Below are 22,057 nucleotides of genomic sequence, written 5' to 3' on the forward strand. Positions count from 1 at the left end.
AAGGACATGTCTTCAGCTGCCTATACCCTATGTTCTGAAGTTACCTTCTCAGACCCCTCTGCTTCACTCTCCTAAGACTTGCCTTAAACTCTGCCTCTTTGACCAAGACTGGTCATTTGACCTAAATAATGGTGTATGGCATCAAATTCTGTTTTTTGTTATACTCCCATGAAGCACTTTGGGGAATGTTACTGTACATATGCCATGAAACTATAAACTGTTGTGTAGACATCAGGAGGGGACAGAATGTGGTTCAGATATAATGCTCACCAGAACAAAAGCTGCTGACAACAACTATTTAGGATTGGACAGGTGAGGTATCACAAGTTAACTTCCGCTACTGGAATTGAATCTTAGCCATTAGAAAAGACACAGAGGTAAACAAAAGAGTATATATAGCAAAAACATTGGCATTGTAAATATAAAAACAAAATCCATATGCATAGTTTTGATTATATTGTTACAAAACTGATTTCCATGAAGCATCTAGTAGCTATAATATAACTACATCACAACATCCACGCTAGCTGCTTTTATAACAAAAACACATAAATCAGAACCACCATTCAGGTAACAGAACAAATTAATAAATATCAGGGTAGCGGGATCCTGGCAGGAGGTTGACCCACCTATACTGAAGGTCTACTTGCATATTTGGGAGTAACAGTCCCTCTTATCTATCATACTAATTTTTATTTCCACTCTACAATTCTGACAGCCACAATTATGAGTGTCTGGCTGAGCAAGACTAAATAAGGAGAGAAAAATAATACAGTACAGTAGATACCACACAAAGTTGCTTTTTCTAAGTCGTAGATACTACTGTGTGTTTATCATGGACTAGGTTAGTTTGAATGCCTTCCCAGTGGGAAAAGTAATAAAACTGGCGAATGAGACATACAGATCCAATTCATCTTGTGTACTTTAAAATGGAGGACCGCAACGTACATTTCCAAGTATTCCTGAGCTTCTTTTTCACTTTTCTTTTCAGAGTCAGAGAACAAACTCGCCTAGCTATAAATCCATACCTAACAGATAACCATTCAGCAAATATAACATTAAACTTTACAGAATATGATTTCCCGTCATAATCTTTGCAGAAAACTCTGGAAAATCAGGATCAATGGCTGTTTCTACCATTTCTCAGTAGCTTCTGCCAAACGTGTGAGAGGGAGATTGCTCAGAAAACACACAGAGATTAGAGAAGCCTTTTTATTTCCTAACAATCTTTTCTGCTCTTCTGAAAGAATTGACTTATGGTGAAATACAGTTGCAGCTCTCTGGTATTATTGTGTGTGTATGAGACTAGGCAATGGAAGTGATCAAGCTATTTGAGTGAGGAGAGAATCACATGCACATTTTGATCCTTCCTGCATGCACGATTCACATTTTACTTTCCAATCAATAGGATTTATTAAACTGAAGTTGAGAACACTGGAAGAATTTCACCTTCATAGCCAGGGAGGTTGAGGCCAAATGTAGCTTCTGCTGTTGCTCTACCTAACTTAACACTAATGATTATGGATCCGAACAGCCTAACATGTTATGAGGCAGTCTTATCAAAGAGGCCATCAGGGATGTTAATACAAATTTTAATAAAATCTTATTGGAATTGTAAAAGTGGGATGTTACTAAGTAATTTTGGCTGGGGATTTATTTTAAACCAGCAGGAAAACAAATTTATCCCAGCAGCAAATAGTTATAAGAGCACTGCTGCGCTTTAAAAAAAATGCATGCACATTCAAGTACCTAGCAACACGGGTGGAGAATCTGTGTCCGTGGAGTCACTGGGAATCTTTGGGGAGTCACATCCCTTATCTACAGTATAGAGGGATAGATCTACATTGTCAGCAAATGGATCGCCAGGAATTTCTGCAGTCTCCAGGTTATAATCAAGTTCTATACTTGTCATTCCTGCATAAATAATATCATCAGGGTCTGGGATGAATTCTTGTCTCTGGATATTACTTGCAATGGGCAACTCACTGTCTGATAGCAAAGGCAGATGCATTTCGGTTTGGAGAGAGCTTTCATCGGTGAAACTGTAGCAATCCATAGCTCCTGATTTGGCAATGTCCTTCTGTAGAATTAAACAGCAGGCAACTACTTTTCACAGCATGAATCTGGCAAAAACATCCTCTTCTTTACTGTGTATTGATGCAGCTTTAATAAAATAGAAATATAAAAAAGTTTAGAGACAAATTTAATTTACAGGAAGTTGATAGGCCAGTTAGGTGTTATTATACAGAATTAATTTTCTAGTTTTTCCACAATACCGTTCTATTTAAGTTTTTCCAGGCCATGCATTTTTCTCCAGCAGAAATTACTGCAAAAGATCAGCAGGGAGTTGTTTAATTTTGAAAGGAGGGAAAGGAGGAGAGAGTTGGATGAAACGCCCTCCATTTTCTTTGCTCCTGCCCAAGCAGAGAAACACATCTCCCTTCGGCAACCTCCTTTAACAGGTGAAATTAGCAAAAACTGGGTGAAGAATTGCAGCTACAACTTCATACCCTGGAATACTGCTGATAAAACCCTAAACTCAAAGTTAAGCAGTCACTAACATACTGCTATTATGTACTATGAATTGAAATAATCATGGCTATGGCTAATCATTTATTGTTTTTATTACTGATTAAAATGCACAAATACGTTATATTTTGACCCAAAAAAAGGAGTTTGTAACCCATTATATTTCACTTATAGACTTGTGGGTTTTTTTAGAAAGCAAACTCCAATACTGAGATGAAAATGTGTTGCTGGAAAAGCGCAGCAGGTCAGGCAGCATCCAAGGAGCAGGAGAATCGATGTTTCGGGCATGAGCCCACCTTCCTGAAGAAGATTCTCCTGCTCCTTGGATGCTGCCTGACCTGCTGCGCTTTTCCAGCAACACATTTTCAGCTCTGATCTCCAGCATCTGCAGTCCTCACTTTCTCCTAAAGTGAGCTGACCCAACAATGAATTCCTACTATTGGTTCTGTCTCAAAGGTGCTCAACGAAGGTCAGGGAATGACAGAGAGAGGAGGATTTTAGAAGAATCAATGAAATTTCATCTTTTGTAGAGAGATATGTTCGAAGTTACATCACATGTATAGACACTGAAATGGTGAGAGTGGGGCTTGAAAGCCTAGTCAACACGATGAATTTTAAAAGAGTTCTCATAAATGGAAAACATTATGCAAAAGTTTACAAAAGGAGCTCAGAGAGGGAACCAAGATGACTTAGAGACTCTGTTAGCAGAAGGAGCAAAAAAAAAGCAGAGGAAGGTGAAGTCAAGAGAGACAATAGAAATTCTTTGTAGTAAAAAGAATGCCCTCTTTCATCTATCCTAGTTAAGAGCAGTACATTTGAGAAAATAAAAACCAAGTAAATCTCAGCGTAGGGAAGTTTTGTGTCTGAGAAATGAATATTTCCCTACGAGAGCAAACAGCATTAATAAAGAGAGCAATTACCTGGTCATTATCTCATTGTTCGGTTGTCATTTGCTGCAAGTTGGCTGCCAATTTCTCTAGACTACAGCAGCGACAAGTAGTCAGAATGAAAGCATTTATATAAATAATTAGTTATATTTTTTAAATATAACTAGTTTTCACAGTTAATGTTTACAAAGAAAGCAGAAGAAATAAACAAGCTTTAAAACAATACACTATCCTGCCTTGCTTACTTAAGAATGTTCTGCTATGGTTCCTTTAATTTTACAGGCTTTGATTTAGCTTTTTTTGAATGCTAAGTGATAATGAACTTACACTAGAGGGTGCTCTTGCCTTCAATCTATAGCAATATGTTTTAATTAACAGATATATTCTTGAAAAATCGCTATTTAAATCAAAGCAAGGTTGCCCACTTAATTTAGTACCATATGCAAAAAAAATGCGCATTCCCAAATCAAGATTTTTCAGCCCCAAAACAGCCTAAATATGAAATGTGTATCACTTACTAGTAATAAACAAACATGTTCATACAATGGAGATTGTGGCAAAAAATATGTAATAGTACATGATCGGCTGTGCTCTGTTTGAATGGCAGAGCAGACTCGATGGGCTGGTTGCCTAATGCTATTTCTACTCCCTATGTTACACAACATAATTCACAAGAACAATTAATAGGCTTAATTAGCAAGGTGGACTTTCTTCTGTCTAACTTCTGAAATGTTTAAAGGATGCTTGAATGAAATGTTAAACATTGTAATCTAATCTAATCTAATCGTGCTCTTCATGGTAAAGACCCCTGCAGCAAGTAATAACACTTTTATTCTCCCTGCTGAATTTTAGAATAATTCTTCTTTGGAAAGAAGTTTATCTTTGAAAATTTTTAGTTCTCGAAAGCCTCCAGACAGGTATTACAGTGTTAGTTGCTTTGTGATTCTTCTTCCTGTTCTTCATTGTCTCTGATCAACCCAATTCTTGCTGAAACAGCATCAGTTTCTCACTGGTCAGGAGGTTCTGGCACATTTTTCAACATTATCTTGGTCCACTTTAGAAAATCCTACCAGAAGTACTCCCTGGAGTGATGGAGTGTAAATCTGCATGTATATCCAGCAGATACTATGCTGGACCTGGCTCTCCATAGCAGTCACCAACCTGTCCATGCAGGGAGCCAGACACTCACACGTGTGATGCAGCACCATTCCAATGGCATGGTAACAGGCCTACAACCTTTGTGTCAGGTTACCCACTGCCCTTGACAAACCTGCCTTCTACTCATGCATCTGCACGTAATTCTCAGTAAAGTCACAAATAGCTGGCACTACATGGTACTCTCCTGCAGGGGCTGTGCAGCAGCATTTCTTCTTCAGCCATGTGGACACCTGACATTGATATGCTCATTAGCATGTGCTCCTGACTGCAATCTAGCTAATGTTCCCACTGAAGTGTCAGTACCTGAGCTATTTTGTTTTTTGGGAGGGCAGGGGGTAGTGGTAATTGGGGGCATCCTTGCCAGTACATTTCCTGAGACATCTTTACTTTCTTCCTCAGTGGTGGAAGAGGTGATGTCCTGCACAGCTGGCATCTTAACAGCAGAGACCGGGATGATGCAGTTCATGCCTGAAGAATAAAAACAGAAAAAAGCATCGGAAACAGATTGTGGCGTGATAAGAAGGTATTCACAATGGCAGCAATGGAAGATGAGCACTGTAATGGTCAAAGATCTCAGTCATCGCTGAAATGGACCAGGCTCCAATTATCACTGGGGATGGGCAATCGTATGCCAACATCCCATCACATGTTTTGGTTCTTTCTGCCCTATTATGGCCCTTTTCCTCCAGGAACGAGAAAGGGAAGGATTGCAAGAGATAAAAGTGAGTGGCAAACTATTAATGCCGACTTAAGTCCAGAAAGGTGGGGAGGTGTCTTCACAGTGAGTGAATAGTTAACACTATGGCCATGCAGGTTTAGGAGGATTGGGTGGCTGAGAGCAAGCAAGATGATGCATGCAATAGTACAGGTCATTCTGCTATAACGTGACAGTAGTGTTCCTGTATAATCTCGCACTATAGAAAATCATGCTATGGGAAACCAATATAGATATCCAGCTGCAGAAGATCGCACTATAGATAACATACAATACCCGTTCAACAGAAAGTTCGCGTTAAGCAAACATCACAATTCATCAATTGCATTATAGCCAATCCACACTGATGAAATGCATGTTATAGAAGAACTTCTTGTATGAACAGTAAGTCATGAATTTTGGTGGGAGGCAAGTGCAGTAGCAGAGAGAAGATGGGGTCACTCACCCTGGCTGAACAAGTAAGCTTCTTATTGCTGGAAATTTCTTTGATGGTAGAGACTGCACTGACCCAGGTAGCTTGCTGATGAGAACCATGGCGGGAATTTATAGTCACGGCCACTGCTCACAGCATTTCTCTTATAGCTGCTGGACTGAGCAATTTTGTTAATTGTGAATCTTCCAGTCCTTGAACCACAAAATTCAGGATCTGCAATCTAAGAAGAGCAACATGGGCAGATATGTTTTCCCATGGCATACTCTTAAGGCACTTCTCCTCCCTCCAGCACAGACATATTTGTGCAGATATTTCAGGAGTGTCAAATTCCTGTGCTTGATCGTTTCAGATGGCATTCACAACTTGTGCTTTGTCTGTAGCAACAAATTAGTGACTTTATCAAGTTCCTCTGAAGTGGGTTCAATATCCAATTCTTCAATGTTAGGCAGGCTCTCAATAGCATCTCGATCTGCTTCACTAACCACATTCACAATTCAAGATAGTGTTCCGCCCATCTCTCTGTCTGTTTATTGTAGTCAGGGATGATCCTTCCTTTGTTTACAGTGCAACATTTTTGCGGATGGATTTGTCATCCTTTTGATCGCATCAGTCATGCCATTAGTATTCCTTGTGTCATATGGTATCTGGAAATTCTAGTACAATAATAGTCAGTAATCATAGGCACAGCACCTAACTATCTGTTAGATTTTGCTTTGAACTGCTTTTAGTACATTAATAACTCATCTCTCCTGGATCTCTTTTATAATAAAAAGTGAGAGCAGACATTTAAGGGCATTATTCCAATTTGGTGATACAAAGAAAGTAGAGCCAATACTGGAAAATTGGAAAAAACTAAAATGCTGAAAATACTCATCGGGTCAGACAGCATCTGTGGAGAAAAGAACAAACTTTTCATGTTATGATGCTCTCTCATCAGTGCTGAATATTACATAACTGCACAGAAGCCGGTATCCCATCACCAAGTCACCCTTTATTTACTAATGCACAGCACACTGGCTGTGGCCAACCAGCTCAGAGTCAGTTTTCCGAATGGAAGCAATTCTAAAGGTTTGTGAAGGCTTGTAGCTCAGGTTGAGATTTAGGGTGTAGGTTTGCTCACTGAACTGTAGGTTTGATATCCAAACATTTCATTACCTGGCTAGGTTACATCATCACTGGCGACCTCCAAGTGAAGCGAAGCTGTTGTCTCCTGCTTTCTACTTATATCTTTTTCTTGGATGGGGTTCCTGGGGTTTGTCGTGATGTAATTTCCTGTTCGTTTTCTGAGGGGTTGATAGATGGCATCTAGATCGATGTGTTTGTTTATGGCATTATGGTTGGAGTGCCAAGCCTCTAGGAATTCTCTGGCATGCCTTTGCTTAGCCTGTCCCAGGATAGATGTGTTGTCCCAGTCGAAATGGTGGCTTTTTTCATCCGTGTGTAGGGCTACGAGGGAGAGAGGGTCGTGTCTTTTTGTGGCTAGCTGGTGTTCGTGTATCCTGGTGGCTAACTTTCTTCCTGTTTGTCCTATGTAGTGTTTGTGGCAGTCCTTGCATGGAATTTTGTAGATGACGTTGGTTTTGTCCATGGGATGTACTGGGTCTTTTAAGTTTGTTAGTTTTTGTTTGAGAGTGTTGGTGGGTTTGTGTGCGACTAGAATGCCGAGGGGTCTGAGTAGTCTGGCTGTCATTTCTGAAACTTTTTTGATGTATGGTAAGGCGGTTAGAGTTTCTGGCTGTATTTGGTCTGCTTGTCATGGTTTGTTCTTGAGGAATCTGCGCACTGTATTTTTTTGAGTATCCGAGTTGTTGTCGGTTCCATCACTACGGAATGTTGTCTCCATTACAGTGATGAAAGCCTTAAACCTATGAGCAAATTCTAGCTTTGCTTCTCCTATCTTAACAGTATGGTATTAATAAATGATGTCTCAAAATATGTTCCCTTTTACATGTAAATGTTGGAGTGAATCTGTTCAGTCAAATTGCAGAATTGTCAGTTCTTATTAGATTGGCAATATGGCTGAAGTTAATAGGAGAATGGTCTTTCAGCATTGAATGAAACAGCTGCAAAGATTGTATTCGAAGTCTGATACCGAGAGTAATCTTTATCATACAGCTGTGGTATCTTTGTTAAGAATGCCGTTCAAAGTAACATTTGGTGAAGATCTGGTTCAGTTGGTACCAATGTCCTGATCTTGGATGGCTTCAGGGCACCTGTAGCATGAATTGTTCTAAAAGGCCTTATTGGCTACACAAACCTCATGGCAGTACTAATGATCAAATAGTATCAGACAAAATTTATTGATCTTTCTTAAGCCATACAAATTTCAAGGCAGGAGGACTATGCCTCATGGTCAACATTCACTCATGTTTCAAATCAAGTAAACACAATAAACTTTTTTATTTTGCAGCACCTATGAGATCAGGACTGTGCCAATTGATCAAATATTCTGGATAATCAAGAGGTACGCATAACTGCTGACCAAGCAAAATTTCAAGATATCAACATCTCAAAAAAAAATGTAAAAACATCAACACATCCCCTAAGATCAATATAAAACACAATGCAATTGTGGGGTTATTTACATCACAGCTATACTTTATTTACAGCATAAATACTTTGATATCACAGTAGATTGCAGCATTTGAGGTTTATCGTTTTTGCAGTTTATCAAGTGTGCCGGTTGAAACAGTTTGCTGTTAATATGTTCGGACTTAGCAATTCTGTTCATAGCAGGTTGTAGAACTTAACCGCAAAGCCTACACACTACTCATGCATTTTCTCTGAACTCCTTCCCAGCCAGATGAATAGGATCCACTTTCAGTGAACTTATTTTCTTGTATGAAAGCAGTCAACATTCAGCCTACAGGTGTTATTGATCACTGGATGTTACCCATTACTTTTATGAACATTGAATGTTCCAGATTGCCAATCGCAGAGTAAGCATCTTCTTTCTTTCTCTTCATCTTGCCTACCTGGTGCAAAGGATTTACTCTGATGATTGAGGATAAACTTAACATTTTAAATCACCCTACCAAGAGGTGGATGGACTATGGCAGGTCAGCATTTACTATTTGGGGCGGTCTGACTTGATGTGACATTGTGTGTCTAGCTACAGCTTATGGACTTCATGTGGAGATCAAAGATGGACCTGGTCCGAAGGGACACCATATACAAAGATCTGGACAAAGAGATAGAAATCACATCCAAAGCTACCCTCACCCTGATGGCCACCTTTGTGTATGGCTACAGCAAGCTGTGCATAGATTGCCAGTACGTAAACACCAAGTGTCACTACCTACTGAGGTTCTACCTGTCCCTGGTGTTGCGAAGGATGAGCCTGGCCTCACTGCCGGGGAACATTCCAAGTAGTTGGACCATTTCGTATCACCTGTCCCTCCTGGAGAAATTTGTGAAGAAAAACACCTTTGACCACAAATCCATCAGGAAGCGGTCAACACAGTATCCTTGGAAACCCTTCGAGAAAAGGAGAGGGCTGATCCTGTTGAGCAGTTCCCTGGGCAGACTGTCAAAGTCATTTGGCAGAATGCCTCATCGCCAGAACTTTCAAACAAGCACCATGACATGGCTTGGCTGGTGGTGAGAAAGGCTCTGCCTCAGATTCTTTATGCATGCCTGGACTCTCTGTGCCACTGCGCACTGCCCTCGAAGTGGCTGTGGAGGGGACAAGACTGTCACACACCTTCTTCTGGAATGCACCTATGCAAAGGAAGTCTGGAGAGGAACACAGTGGTATTTGTCGAGGTTCGTCCCGCGCAGCTCGGTGACAGGGGACTCCGTGCTCTATGGTCTGTTCCCCAGGATGCACACGGAGACAAACATCAATTGTGCCTGGAGGATCATCAACTCTGTAAAAGACGCTCTTTGGTCTGTCCAAAACTTGCTGGTCTTCCAGCTGAAGGAGCTGACCCTGACTCAGTGTTGCAGACTGGCACATTCCAAGGTCCAGGAATACGTGCAGAGGGATGCACTGAATCTTGCAGCTACCAAGTCGCAGTGGGGAAAGACCACTGTGTAAGGCACTTCTGCCAAAGAATAACGGAGACCCATTCAGTAACGAGGCTCCGCTGACACCTCAGCTAAATGCCAAGAGGCTAAATGGTTAACATATGGAATTGTAAATACCAAGGACTCAAGTCTGTTCTCTGAATGTATAAACATGTAAAGTATGCATCTGAATGGCATCATCAACTGTACCAACGACTCGAGATTAGATTCCCTTGATTTCTATGAATAAAGTATATTTTTGAAATTAAAAAAAGACTGCAGTCATCACCACCTTCTCATGGGCAATGAGAGATGGGTATAAATGCTGGCTAGCCAGCATTACCCACATTCCAAAAGTGAATTAAAAAAAGGCCAGTGAGTGGTCAAACAAATACTTGGTACCTCCGAGTCAGCAGATGGCATCTATTCTCTATCAGTTAAGTGGAGTTTAATCACCCATGACTGCCAGCACTTGAAAAGCTGGAGTGTCTACTCCAGGTTGCATGTCTGAGCAAAATTTATGGGGACTTTTCAGCCTCCACAAATGTTATGGTCCTCTTCTTAACCTTTCTGGTTGGATCTAAAAGGAACATTCGACTTTGTTAGGTATCAGCTTGGTTGTAGGAGTTGCTGTAGAGTTAATATATTTAGATACTACAGTCTTTGAACTCCACTCACAATTTTCTGTCTGAGTTTCTTTCCTCATCCTTCAACTTTACGATGCATCATAAGGCGGTGGACACATACTTCGGTGAAGTCCAAATGCCTTGTGGATTTATCACCCTAATCCTAACCTAATTAAGAAGAAACAGACTATTTTTCTTGTAGAAATCTCTATTTCTTAAGTAAACTTTATCGAAAAATTCTCCAATGGTTAAAATTTATTAATTTTGAAACAGCACTGAATCCATCATTTTACTATTCTTAAAGTTATTCAGTTAATCATTTGACATCAGGTGATGATATATGAAGATATTCCAAGAAATCAACAAATTGACAGCTTTGGAAAGTGTAAGTGTGATACACATACTCTTGTGTAGGTTTCTGATAACTATTAAAGGTATTTAACAGGACAAGAGTAGCTTTTCCCTGAATTTACTACATGTTTATTGAGCAGAGGAACATGGCATAACAGGTTTAATTTATAATTTACTCCTATAATATTTTGTCTTATTTTCACTAGCATACATAGCTCAGGTAAAAGTTAACAGGGTGCAGATCATTTAGTAGTATATTTTACCAATCCTGATCTACAAGTGCTAATAATAACCCAGTATTCTCAAAAGAAAATCAGTGACTAAACAGTTGTGGCTTCAGCTACACCTTTTATTAAAGTTCTAATTTCAGTAATCAACTATATCAGCTTTCCAGATAAATGTATTCCATTCATAAATGTTTGAAATAAATTATTAATAAAAGGGACTGAAGCACCTGCACTAATTAACAAAGGATACAATCTGCTTTTCCGTTTACCAATCTTACAAAATATTACTAATGTCTATTACTAATTTTTACATTTAGAATCATCATCAGCAGTCCCTCACAGCCGAGGATTATTCTCTCCAAGGATAAGAACAGGCTGATACAGCTACTGCAGATTCTGATACCCTCGGGGCAGGTGGTAGTCACATGAAAGGGTGGGTAAGGCATTGGTTTGGTAGCACACTCCTTTCACTGTTTTCACTTGGCTTCCATTATTTCCCGATGGGAAGTCTCAAAGTGCTTGGCACCTTCCAGAGTGCTCCTCCTCCACTCGGGACAACCTTAGGTCAGTGATTCCCAGGTGTCTAGGAATGCCACACTTCACCAGTGACACCTTGAGGGTATCAGTGAAGTGCTTCCTCTGTCTACCTGGGGATCACCTGCTGTTTCAAAGCTGGGAGTATAGCACTTGCTTGGGGAGTCTTACGTCAGTCATGCAGATGACGTGTCCAACCCATTTGCAGTCAATCAAGGGTGGTCAGTGCCTCAATGCTGGGAATGTTTTTTGACCTGGTCAAGGACACTGGTGTTGTTGCGTCTTTCTTCCCAGGATGACTTTCCCAACAGCAGGGAGATTACCCTGTAGTTACCACAGTTGGACGTTTTTAGAATCACGGAATGGTCTGTTCACTGGTCATAATCCCTATTACAATTGTTCCTCCAATCTTCTAGCTCTCACCCTGTACACTTGAGCTACCGTTGATGCCATGAACCTGGTTCTGGGTGCACTCGCCAAAGAAACCATCACTCTCACTGGTATACAGAAATGAAACTGGTTACAGAATGAGATGCACATGAAAGGTTTCCTGTATTATCTCTTGTTCTTATTTGGCAGACATATAATGCTTCTTTGCGTGTATACCAGTCAGCTGAAGGGTGGCCACCTCTCTAAAAAAAAAAAGTACTACTCAAAATTCGTTCTCATGGATTCACTATTGTGACTCTAGCTGCTGACACTTCCTGCAGCATCCTGGAGTTCATAAATGGAACAGGTATGCATTCTACAAAAACTGTGCTGCCCTGCCATCCCTTTGTTTTGCAACCAATAACTACACTTTTTCATTCAGCTTCTCCCAGTTTACTCTGCTTTGCCAAGGTACTGGTTGTTACCCATTTCCAGTTTCTGTCAGTCACCCACTCTTCTGTCATCTTCAGTTGAGCTGTTTAGGTCTCTAGCCTCTCCATGCTCCCATTAGTTCTGAACTCTTCTTTTCTCCTTCTTCCTGACAGTATCATGTCTAACACTCATCTCACTATGTCCTCTCCCTCCACACATCAGAATTTATTTTTGGCTACTTCCTTTAATATTCCACAATTTCTACTGACTACCTGATATACTGGTTCGATATCTTGTTCTTTCTTGACACCTGCACATCAGTCTGAGCTTCCACATCTCATAAGTATCCAGTCAGTCCCCTCTTCATGTTGGCCAAGTTTCTGCACAATGTAACAAGGTCAGTCTCATAAGTATCTTCCAGATTCTACCTTTCAATTTTGATGGTGATTTTCTGACATGCAAGCACAACACACACACACTTCAGTGCACTCTTACAAATATTCCAATCACAGGTAAACTATTAATTAATTCCCGTACTTCAATCTTCAGCAACACCTACCCCAGGTATTTGGACGGACTCACTTTCCCGGTAATCTTCTTCCCTAGTTTCAAACTGATAGTCCAGATTTACTGATCAATTGATCTTCATATTTCTGTCCTGCAGTAATTTTCTCCAGATACTATGTTATATGATGGAGATGAAAACGTGGCAATGTCAACTGCAATCACTGATTAAGATACTTCCTTTCTCATTTACTTGGTGAGGGCATCCATGACGATCAAGGGGCTCAATGTCAATCCTTGGTAAAATTCAACTTTGACTTTCAAATGTTGGTTGCTATGCTAACTTTTATGTGTCAACTAAACTTTTAGAAATGGAACTCTAGAACTATACCACTTTCAATCCATTTTTTTTTATGAGTGCTATTTGCTTTAAAAGCTTAGATCCTTACCTTAGTCCTTAACTCTCTACCAAATTTTAGTTCCCTCACATTTTGCAGTTCCTTCCTCTCTGCACTGACTTGGACATCACTTCCAAATTCTTCCTACATTCCATCTGGCCACAACCTGCTCTGTTGCTGTATCTTTACTACTTCACCCTTGATCAGCTCCCACTCCTCCTGATTTAATAATAATAATTCTTTAGTGAGAAATGCAATTAGCCACATATTCAAAAATGTCAATTACAAATGTTTTAACCCTTGGTTGGACTATTTATTAATTCAACCATTGTATCTTCTGTTTTGGGGATACTGAGTTTGAGCCTCACTTCAGATATTCTTGGTGATTGAAGCCAAGACCTCAGATTCAAGCTTAAAATTCACATCAGTAGCATGTGCGATTCCTTCAATCATACCAGCTATGAGAGCCTGTAAAGTCTCTTGTGGCACAGAACCAACTATTAAGATGGTTACAGGAATAGGAAGAAAGAGGGAGAGAGACAGAAAATATTCTTCTGCTTCACACTATCCATGGGAAAAATAAGAACGTATGAAACTAGCCATCACTTTGCTGGATATATCTTAATCTGCAATTGTAGTGTGTTGAGACCCACCTGCAAAGATAGTGCATTTAAATGAATGAAAATGAGCTGCCCTTGCAGTACAACATAATGTCAGCTGTACTTGTTACCTGGACTTGCAATGTATAGGGTGCTATTATTGGTATAACAGGACTCCACACTTGGCTCCGATTTGACTTATTTCTGACATATTTCCAGCATGGATAGATATTCAGAAAAAGCAGGCATTTTGGTTTGATCACTCAAAGGAAATACTTACACTAATGCACATTTCTTGTTCCTAAGCTTATCTTTCAGATGCACTTATATATGTAGAATACGAAAATGAAATAAAACCTTTCTCGATTTTAAAAAGTTTGTAATATAGCTTCCTTAAATAGCAATGATCATTAACTGTTTTCAAGATACGTCAGTTCTGTTATAACGCATGTTTGTTCAATGCGATTGAAGAATTTAGACTGCTATTTGTAGCACACGAACTTTCCTTACCTGTGTCGGCTATAACACAGCTCCACCCCCATTATTTTCTTATAACTCAAGATTGCATGAGAATGGAACTATCGAGCTATATTAGAATCGACTGTAGACAATCTTATGGATATAACTTTTTTCTCCAGTCCAAATTCTTCCTTTAGTCTTCATGAATCAGCTGCTACTGAGAAGACACATACCTAAACCACACTTAGCTGGTTCAAAGCTGCATTTCTAGAAGTTATCAAGAAATGCATAAGCAATTTTTCAAAAACTCCAAGAACACAAAATATCACTTGAGGAAAAAAGGTGTAAATATTCAAGCTACTGGTCATGGATCCTGGATAAAAAAATTAGTGGTTTCCTCCTGTCAACATAGATTGAATTGTTTATGCTATTAAGTGCTGGAGAAAGCGCAAGAATTATTAATCTGTGGTCCACAGAAATATCACTTATGGTTAGATGTGCAGTAGTTAAAATTAAAATAATTATTATACTATAAACACGGTGTAGATTATGGCACCTTAAAAAGTAGTGCTGTAACTAGAGCATAAATTAATGGCTATAATTATCAACTTCCAACAAGTGAAATGGTTAACAGTAATACAAAAACTCCATAAATTCTCAACTAAACATAGCAGAATCATTAGCAAAACTAATGTTCAATAATATTCTCACTACTTAGAAAATGTGTGCATTCTAGAAGGCAGACATAATTCAATAAATTGTTTGACATCATCTTCTTCACGTATGATTTTCACTTAGTTTTGTATAAGCATTAACAATTCTACTGCATTAACATCAGTCAGACACAATCTACTTGTGCTTCATTCCAGGAAAATGTATACATGATCTAAACATCATTAGTTTTGCCATTTGAAGCTTGTCACTTGGCAGAACATTCCAAAGTGAATTTCAAACCCAGACTGTTCCAACAGTAGTGAACTATGCCATGCACTGGTTTAAAAAAAAACTCATTGGGTATGCGTGTCACTGAACAACATAGCATTTATCACCCATCCCTAGTTACCGTTGAGATGGTGAGCTGCCTTCTTGAACTGTTACGGTCCATGTGCTGTAGCTAGACCACATCCTCCAGTCAGTCAGCTCCAACTCATCCGAAGAAGGGCTTATGCCCGAAACGTCGATTCTCCTGTTCCCTGGATGCTGCCTGACCTGCTGCGCTTTTCCAGCAACACATTTCCAGCTCTGATCTCCAGCATCTGCAGACCTCACTTTCTCCTCCAACTCATCAATGTTGACCTGCTGTGGTTCACCACCTGCTTGATTGGGTATTCTAGGATTCTTATTCAACAACACTGAAGGAACAGCAATTTATTTCCAATTCAGGGTGGTGAGTGGCTTGGAAGGTAACTTGCATGTGGTGTTCTGCTGCCCTTGTCCTTCTACAGAGAAATGTTTGTTGGTTTAAAAGGTGGCAAAGGAGTCTTGGTAATTTTTTGGTGTTCTAGATGGTACACATTGTTGCTGCTGCTGAGTATCAGTGGAAAAGGGAATGGATGTTTGTGGATGTGATGGCATACAAGGGGGCTGCTTTATCCGATGGTGTTGCTGGAACATCATTCTTCCAGGCAAATGGTAAGTTTTCATCGCACTCCCAACTTGTGCATTGTACAGGAAGGAGAGGTTTTGGTGAGTCAGGAGATGAGTTACTCACTGCACAATTCCAAGCCTCTGATCTGCTTTTGTAACCACAGTATTTACATAGTTAGTCCAGTTCAGTTTCTGGTAACCATCAGGATGTTGATAATGGGGGATTGTGTGATGGTGCTGCCACTGAATTTCAAAGGTCAATGGTTATATACTCTTTTCTTGGAGATGGTCATTATCTGGCATATGTGGAGCAAATGTTACTTGGCATTTTTCACATCAAACCTGGACATTGTCCAAGTCTTTCTGCATTTGGACCATGGACTGTTCAGTACAACCTGTTTTGCTCTAAAGCAGTAGTTGCATTCTCGTGTGACCTCATGTTATAGAAAATTGTGCAACAGTAATAACAGGGGCTATGGGAAAAACAGAGTTGGGGCGAACCACCAAATATATCAGTAAAAATCAAAACAAAAGCAGTAGTAGTTAGCCAACACAAACAACAGCACAGTCTAAGTACATGTTAATATCATACTTTAATTAAATAATATAATAAATTTAACACTTTAGGGTGTTTCTGATTTTGTTGAGTTATAGTACTGTAATAAGGCAGGGGCTGAGGGTCATCAGCATTACTTTCAGGTGCAGTTTTGGCAGGGTTACAACAAAATAAAATATTTAATCCAGAAGCGGATGGCTATAGTTCATTGTCTTCCAATTGATGCTTGGAGCTTGGCTTTAAAAAGGCATCTAGTTTTTGCTGCTTTGCCATCTTTCTCCTTTCATGAAGAAGCTGTTCATAGGGTGACAGATAAGACTTTAAGCCACAAACTGCTATCCTGCTGCATTCTGCATTGTAATCATTATCTTATAAGAGCTGCAACTGCTTCTCAACTTCCCTCCGGAAAAAAACAAAAGTGGAAAGTTCTCTTGGTGCTGCACCCTGGATTTCATTGTCTTCATCTCGACTTTCAACTTCCCCCACTGCAACAAGCTGTTGTAGATGAGTCTCCACTTCTTCAAATCCAACTTGCTTAGCAAAAACAACACAATGTTCTTTGATTGCTGGAAGCTCGTCTGACGGTTCAACACCTTTAAAAGCATGAAGAAAATTTGCGAGAAGTTTCCACCAAAATGCATGCAAGCAGTCCTCACTGACATCATCACAGGCTTCCACAATGATGTCAATAGCATTCTTAATGTTAAAGCTCTTCCAAATTTGAAGAATACTGTCTTCATTATCCCCTTCAATAGCTGCAATCAGCTTCCTTAATGTGCACCTTAAATAATAAGCTTTAAAAACTGCTATTGCATCCTACTCCATGGGTTGAATGAGAGAGATTGTGTTTGGAGGTAGAAATAGCACTTTGACGTTTTTAGAAAGTGAACTTAAGGTAACCGGGGATGGAATCGCATAATAGCCTGTTTTTTTAAAAATTGTTTCCCAATTCACCAATCACATTACAACCAAATCACATTGATGAAACGCCGCTATAGGAAAACAACCTGTATCAGAACACAGAACATAACAGCACAGTACAGGCCTTTCGGTCCTTCAATGTTGTGCCGCCCTATGAAAGCAATCTGAAACCCATCTAACCGACACTATTCCAATCTTGTCCTTATGCCTATCCACTGACCATTTAAATACCCCGACATTTGGCAATTCTATTACTGTTGCAGGCAGTGCGTTCCACATCCCTACTACCCTCTCAGTAAAGAAACTACTTCTGACATCTGTCCTATATCTATCACCCCTCAATTTGAAGCTATGCCCCCTCGTGCTAGCCATCACCATCCAAGGAAAAAGGCTCTCAGTGTTCACCCGAAGTAACCCTCTGATTATCCTATATATCTCAATTAACTCACCTCTCCACCTTCTTCTGTCCAATGAAAACAGCTTCAATTCCCTCAACCTTTCCTCGTAAGACCTTCCTTCCATACCAGGCAACATCCTAGTTAATCTCCTCTGAACCCTTTCTAAAGCTTTCACATCCATCCTATAATGCGATGGCCAGAACTGCACGCAATACTCTAGGTGCACCACACCAGAGTTTTGTACAGCTGCAGCATGACCTCATGGTTCCGAAACTTGATCCCTCCACCAATAAAAACTAACACACCATATGCCTTCTTAACAACCTGGGAGGGATTTATGTTCATTAACACTGAGATCTCTTTGCTCACCCACACGACCAAGAATCTTACCATTCGCCCAGTACTCTGTATTGCTGTTACTCCTCCTAAAGTGAATCACCTCACACTTTTCCTCATTAAATTCCATCTGCCACCTCGCAGCCCAGCTCTGCAGCTTATCTATGTCCCTCTGTAACCTGCAACATCCTTCTGCACTATCCACAACTCTACTGACCTTGGTGTTGCCCACAAATTTACTAACCCATCCTCCTACACTCTCATCCAGGTTGTTTATAAAAATAACAAACAGCGGTGGACCCAAAACAGACCCTTGCAGTACACCACTAGTAACTGAACTTCAGGATGAACATTTCCCATCAACCACCACCCTTTGTCTTCTTTCAGCTAGCCAATTTCTGATCCAAACCGCTCTCAATCCCATGCCTCTGTATTTTGTGCAATAGCCTACCTTGGAGAACCTTATCAAACACCTTACTGAAATCCATATACGTCTACCTGTTTGGTCACCTTCTCAAAGAACTCACTATCCCTAATCAACTTATTCCTAGCAAGATGAATATAAGTCCTATCTCGTATAGCCTTGTCCACCACTTCACCCACAACCAAAGTAACACTCATTGATCTATAATTACCAGGGTTGTCTCTACTCCACTTCTCAAACAAGGGAACAACTTGCTATCCGCCAGTCTTCTGGTACTATTCCTGTCGACAATGACGACATAAAGATCAAAGCCAAAGACTCCGCAATCTCTTCCCTGGCTTCCCACAGAATCCTAGGATAAATCTCATCTGGCCCAGGGTATATACCTATTTTCACACTTTCCAGAATTTCTAACACCTCCTCCTTGTGAACCTCAATCCCATCTCGTCTAGTAATCTGTTCCCTTATATACCTATAGAAAGCTTTTGAGCGTTCCCTAATCCTATCTGCCAACAACTTCTCATGTACCCTCTTCGCTAGACTTAGCTCTTTCTTCAGGTCAGTCCTGGCAACCTTGTAACTCCCAATCACCCTAACTGAGCCTTCACATCTCATCCCAACATAAACCTGCTTCTTCCTCTTGACAAGAGATTCAACTTCCTTAGTAAACAACGGCTCCTGCGCTCGACAACCTCTTGTCTGACAGATACATAGTTATCAAGGACACACAATAAGCTCCACATTTCTATTGTGCCCATCCCCTGCAGTATCATATGCATCCTAAATCTTGTCTGATCGCATCGTAATTGCCTTTCCCACAGCTGTCGCTCTTGCCCGCCAGTGTATACCTATCCTTTTCCACCACTAAAGTAAACATAACTAAATTGTGGTCATTATCACCAAAGTGCTCACCTACCTCCAAATCTAACACCTGGCCGGATTCATTACCCAGTACTAAATCTAATGTGGCCTCTCCCCTTGTTGGACTTTCTACATACTGTGTCAGAAAACCCTCCTGCACACAATGGACAAAAACTGACCCATCTAAAATACTTGAACTATAATATTCCCAGTCAATATTTGGAAAGTTGAAGTTCCCCCATAGCAACTACCCTGTCACACTTGTTCCTATCGAGAATCATCTTTGCTATCCTTTCCTCTATGTCTCTGGAACTATTCAGAGGCCTATAAAAAACTTCCAACAGGCTGACCTCTCCTTTCCTATTTCTAATCTCAGTCCATACTACCTTAGTTGACAAGTCCTCAAATGTCCTTTGTGTAGCTATAATACTGTCCTTGACTAACAATGCCACACCCCCACCTCTTTTTCCATCTTCTCTGTTCTTACTGAAACATGTAAATCACGGAAACTGCAACAACCATTCCTGTCCCTACTCTACCCATGTCTCTGAAATGGCCACAACATCAAAACTCCACGCTGCAAGTTCACCCACCTTATTCTGGAAAAGTCATGAGAGGTGCTGAAAATTAGATTACTTACAGTATGGAAACAGGCCCTTTGGCCCAACAAGTCCACACCGACTCGCCGAAGCGCAACCCACCCATACCCCTACATTTACCCCTTCACCTAACACTACGGGCAATTTAGCATGGCCAAATCACCTGACCTGCACATCTTTGAACTGTGGGAGGAAACCGGAGCACCCGGAGGAAACCCACGCAGACAGGGGGAGAATGTGCAAACTCCACACAGTTGCCTGAGGTGGGAATTGAACCCAGGTCTCTGGCGCTGTGAGGCAGCAGTGCTAATCACTGTGGCACCGTGCCGCCCACCAATTGTGCAAACATATCCATTTTTGACTTTATGATAGAGGGAAGGTCATTGATGAAACAGCTGATGATAACTGGGCCAAAGACAGTACCATGAGGAACTCTTGCAGTGATGTCCTGGAGCCTGGATAACTGACATCTATCTTCCTTTATGCTCAATATGACTTCAACCCTGACTCCCTTTGAATCCACTTTGCTAGGACTCCTTGATGCCACACTAGGTCAAATGCTGTCGTGAGTCAAGGACTGTTACTCTCACTTCACCTCTGGAGTTCAGCTCTCTTTCGAATGTTTGAACCAGCCAGCAGATGCTGCTTGATAGCACAGTTGATGACATCTTCCATCACTTTACTAATGATCAAGCGTAGACTGATGGCGTGGTGACTGGCTAAACTAATTTTTTTTTGTTTTTTGCTACAAGACACTCCTGGGCAAGTTTCCACCATGTCAGGTAGACCCCACCTTTGCAGCTGTACTGGAACAGCTCAACTAGGGATGTAGCAAGTTCTGAATTCTTCATACTTCATCAAAAGCCCAGCCTTACACAGCATCATTGTCAAAGTACTTTTACCTCATTTGTCTTCCACCATCATCTCAATGAACAACATTAATTTTAAGATTGTTCTTTAGCAGTTTTTATTTATATATTTATATCCCAAAAATGATCCAATTAAAAACAGACATCTCAGAATGTTTCAATTTTAGTACTATCAGCCATGTGATCTCAAACCATACTAGGAAAACTACAATTATCCTGGAGCTTGATGCTTAAGTTTGCAGGTCTCACTCATTACTCTGTTGTTGGTCTTCCCTCAACATAGCTTCTCCCCGATGGTACTGTCTGTTCATCATATTTTCTGTTGATCCACTTTTTTAACTCACATTTATGACATATTGGGGGTTTCCACAAGATTAGTGTACATAACAATCTACATAAGAAAAAGGTCAAAGTCTTGACCAACGGAAGAGCCCAAATACAACGCACATGGTGACTATTTAGCAAAAGAGCTTCTTTTGATATTGTTCATTCTTTGGCAGCAAGAAGCTCCTGGCCTCCACTCAGATTTCTATTGCAGACAAAGTGACAGCAATTTTATGGGGATCAGATATGGACGATATTAAGATCGTGAGGACCAAATATTAATCATGGCAAGCCATTTAGCTGTCCAAGAACTAGTACCTTAAGAGATAAGGAAAGAAAACTGAGAAGGGGTTAGAGGTGAGGAGATGTGGCAATTGGGGTGGGGGAGGAGAAAAGAGAATTGAGAAAGATGGAGAAGGCCAATACAAAAGGCAAGAGCTACGGACTAACTATGCAAGCAAGAAATCAAAAATAAATCAAACAATTTTCAATTGTCAGATCAACGAATTCAGAAATTGAAGGTTCAAATCAAATTTCACAGTTTGAGAATATTAATTCAGTCTTTAAAAAATTAAATAGGAAATAAAATGCTGGTAAACGGTGAAGGTTCACAAAGTTAAAGATTGTCGTAAAAATCCAAGATATTAACCAAATGCCCTTTTGGGAAGGAAAGCTTCATTTGGCTCGTATGTCACAGTGAGTCCCAGGCCAATGAGATTAATATTAAATCCCCTTTAAAAAGTGGCTGACTGAATTTCTCAAGTTTAACCTACACTATTGGCTTTATTCTGAACTGCATTAATCATCTAGACAACTCAACTAGTCAATCCTCACATTAATGCAGTACACATCTCATAAAAAGTAGTGTTAGCCAATTATAAAAATATTGAATAAATCAAGTCATTTAACTTTCAAAGTTACTCAGTGAAACTAAAATACATTAATATTTTACA

General features: G+C 40.2%; 1 protein-coding gene across 4 annotated transcripts in view; it reads right to left on the bottom strand.

The window, feature by feature from the left end:
- Positions 1–22,057, bottom strand: part of LOC122542734 (zinc finger protein 541-like) — a 59,940-nt gene that overhangs the window by 36,615 nt on the left and 1,268 nt on the right. For 3 of the 4 annotated variants that reach the window (XM_043680723.1, XM_043680724.1, XM_043680721.1), the window contains exon 2: positions 1,750–2,163. In XM_043680723.1, coding sequence (XP_043536658.1) covers positions 1,750–2,056 — 307 coding nt within the window. In that variant the 5' untranslated portion in view covers positions 2,057–2,163. The remainder of the gene's footprint in view (positions 1–1,749; positions 2,164–22,057) is intronic. The other variant, XM_043680725.1, reaches the window with a different exon arrangement.

Source organism: Chiloscyllium plagiosum, chromosome 41, assembly GCF_004010195.1.
Source record: "Chiloscyllium plagiosum isolate BGI_BamShark_2017 chromosome 41, ASM401019v2, whole genome shotgun sequence".
Classification (NCBI taxonomy): Eukaryota; Metazoa; Chordata; class Chondrichthyes; order Orectolobiformes; family Hemiscylliidae; genus Chiloscyllium; species Chiloscyllium plagiosum.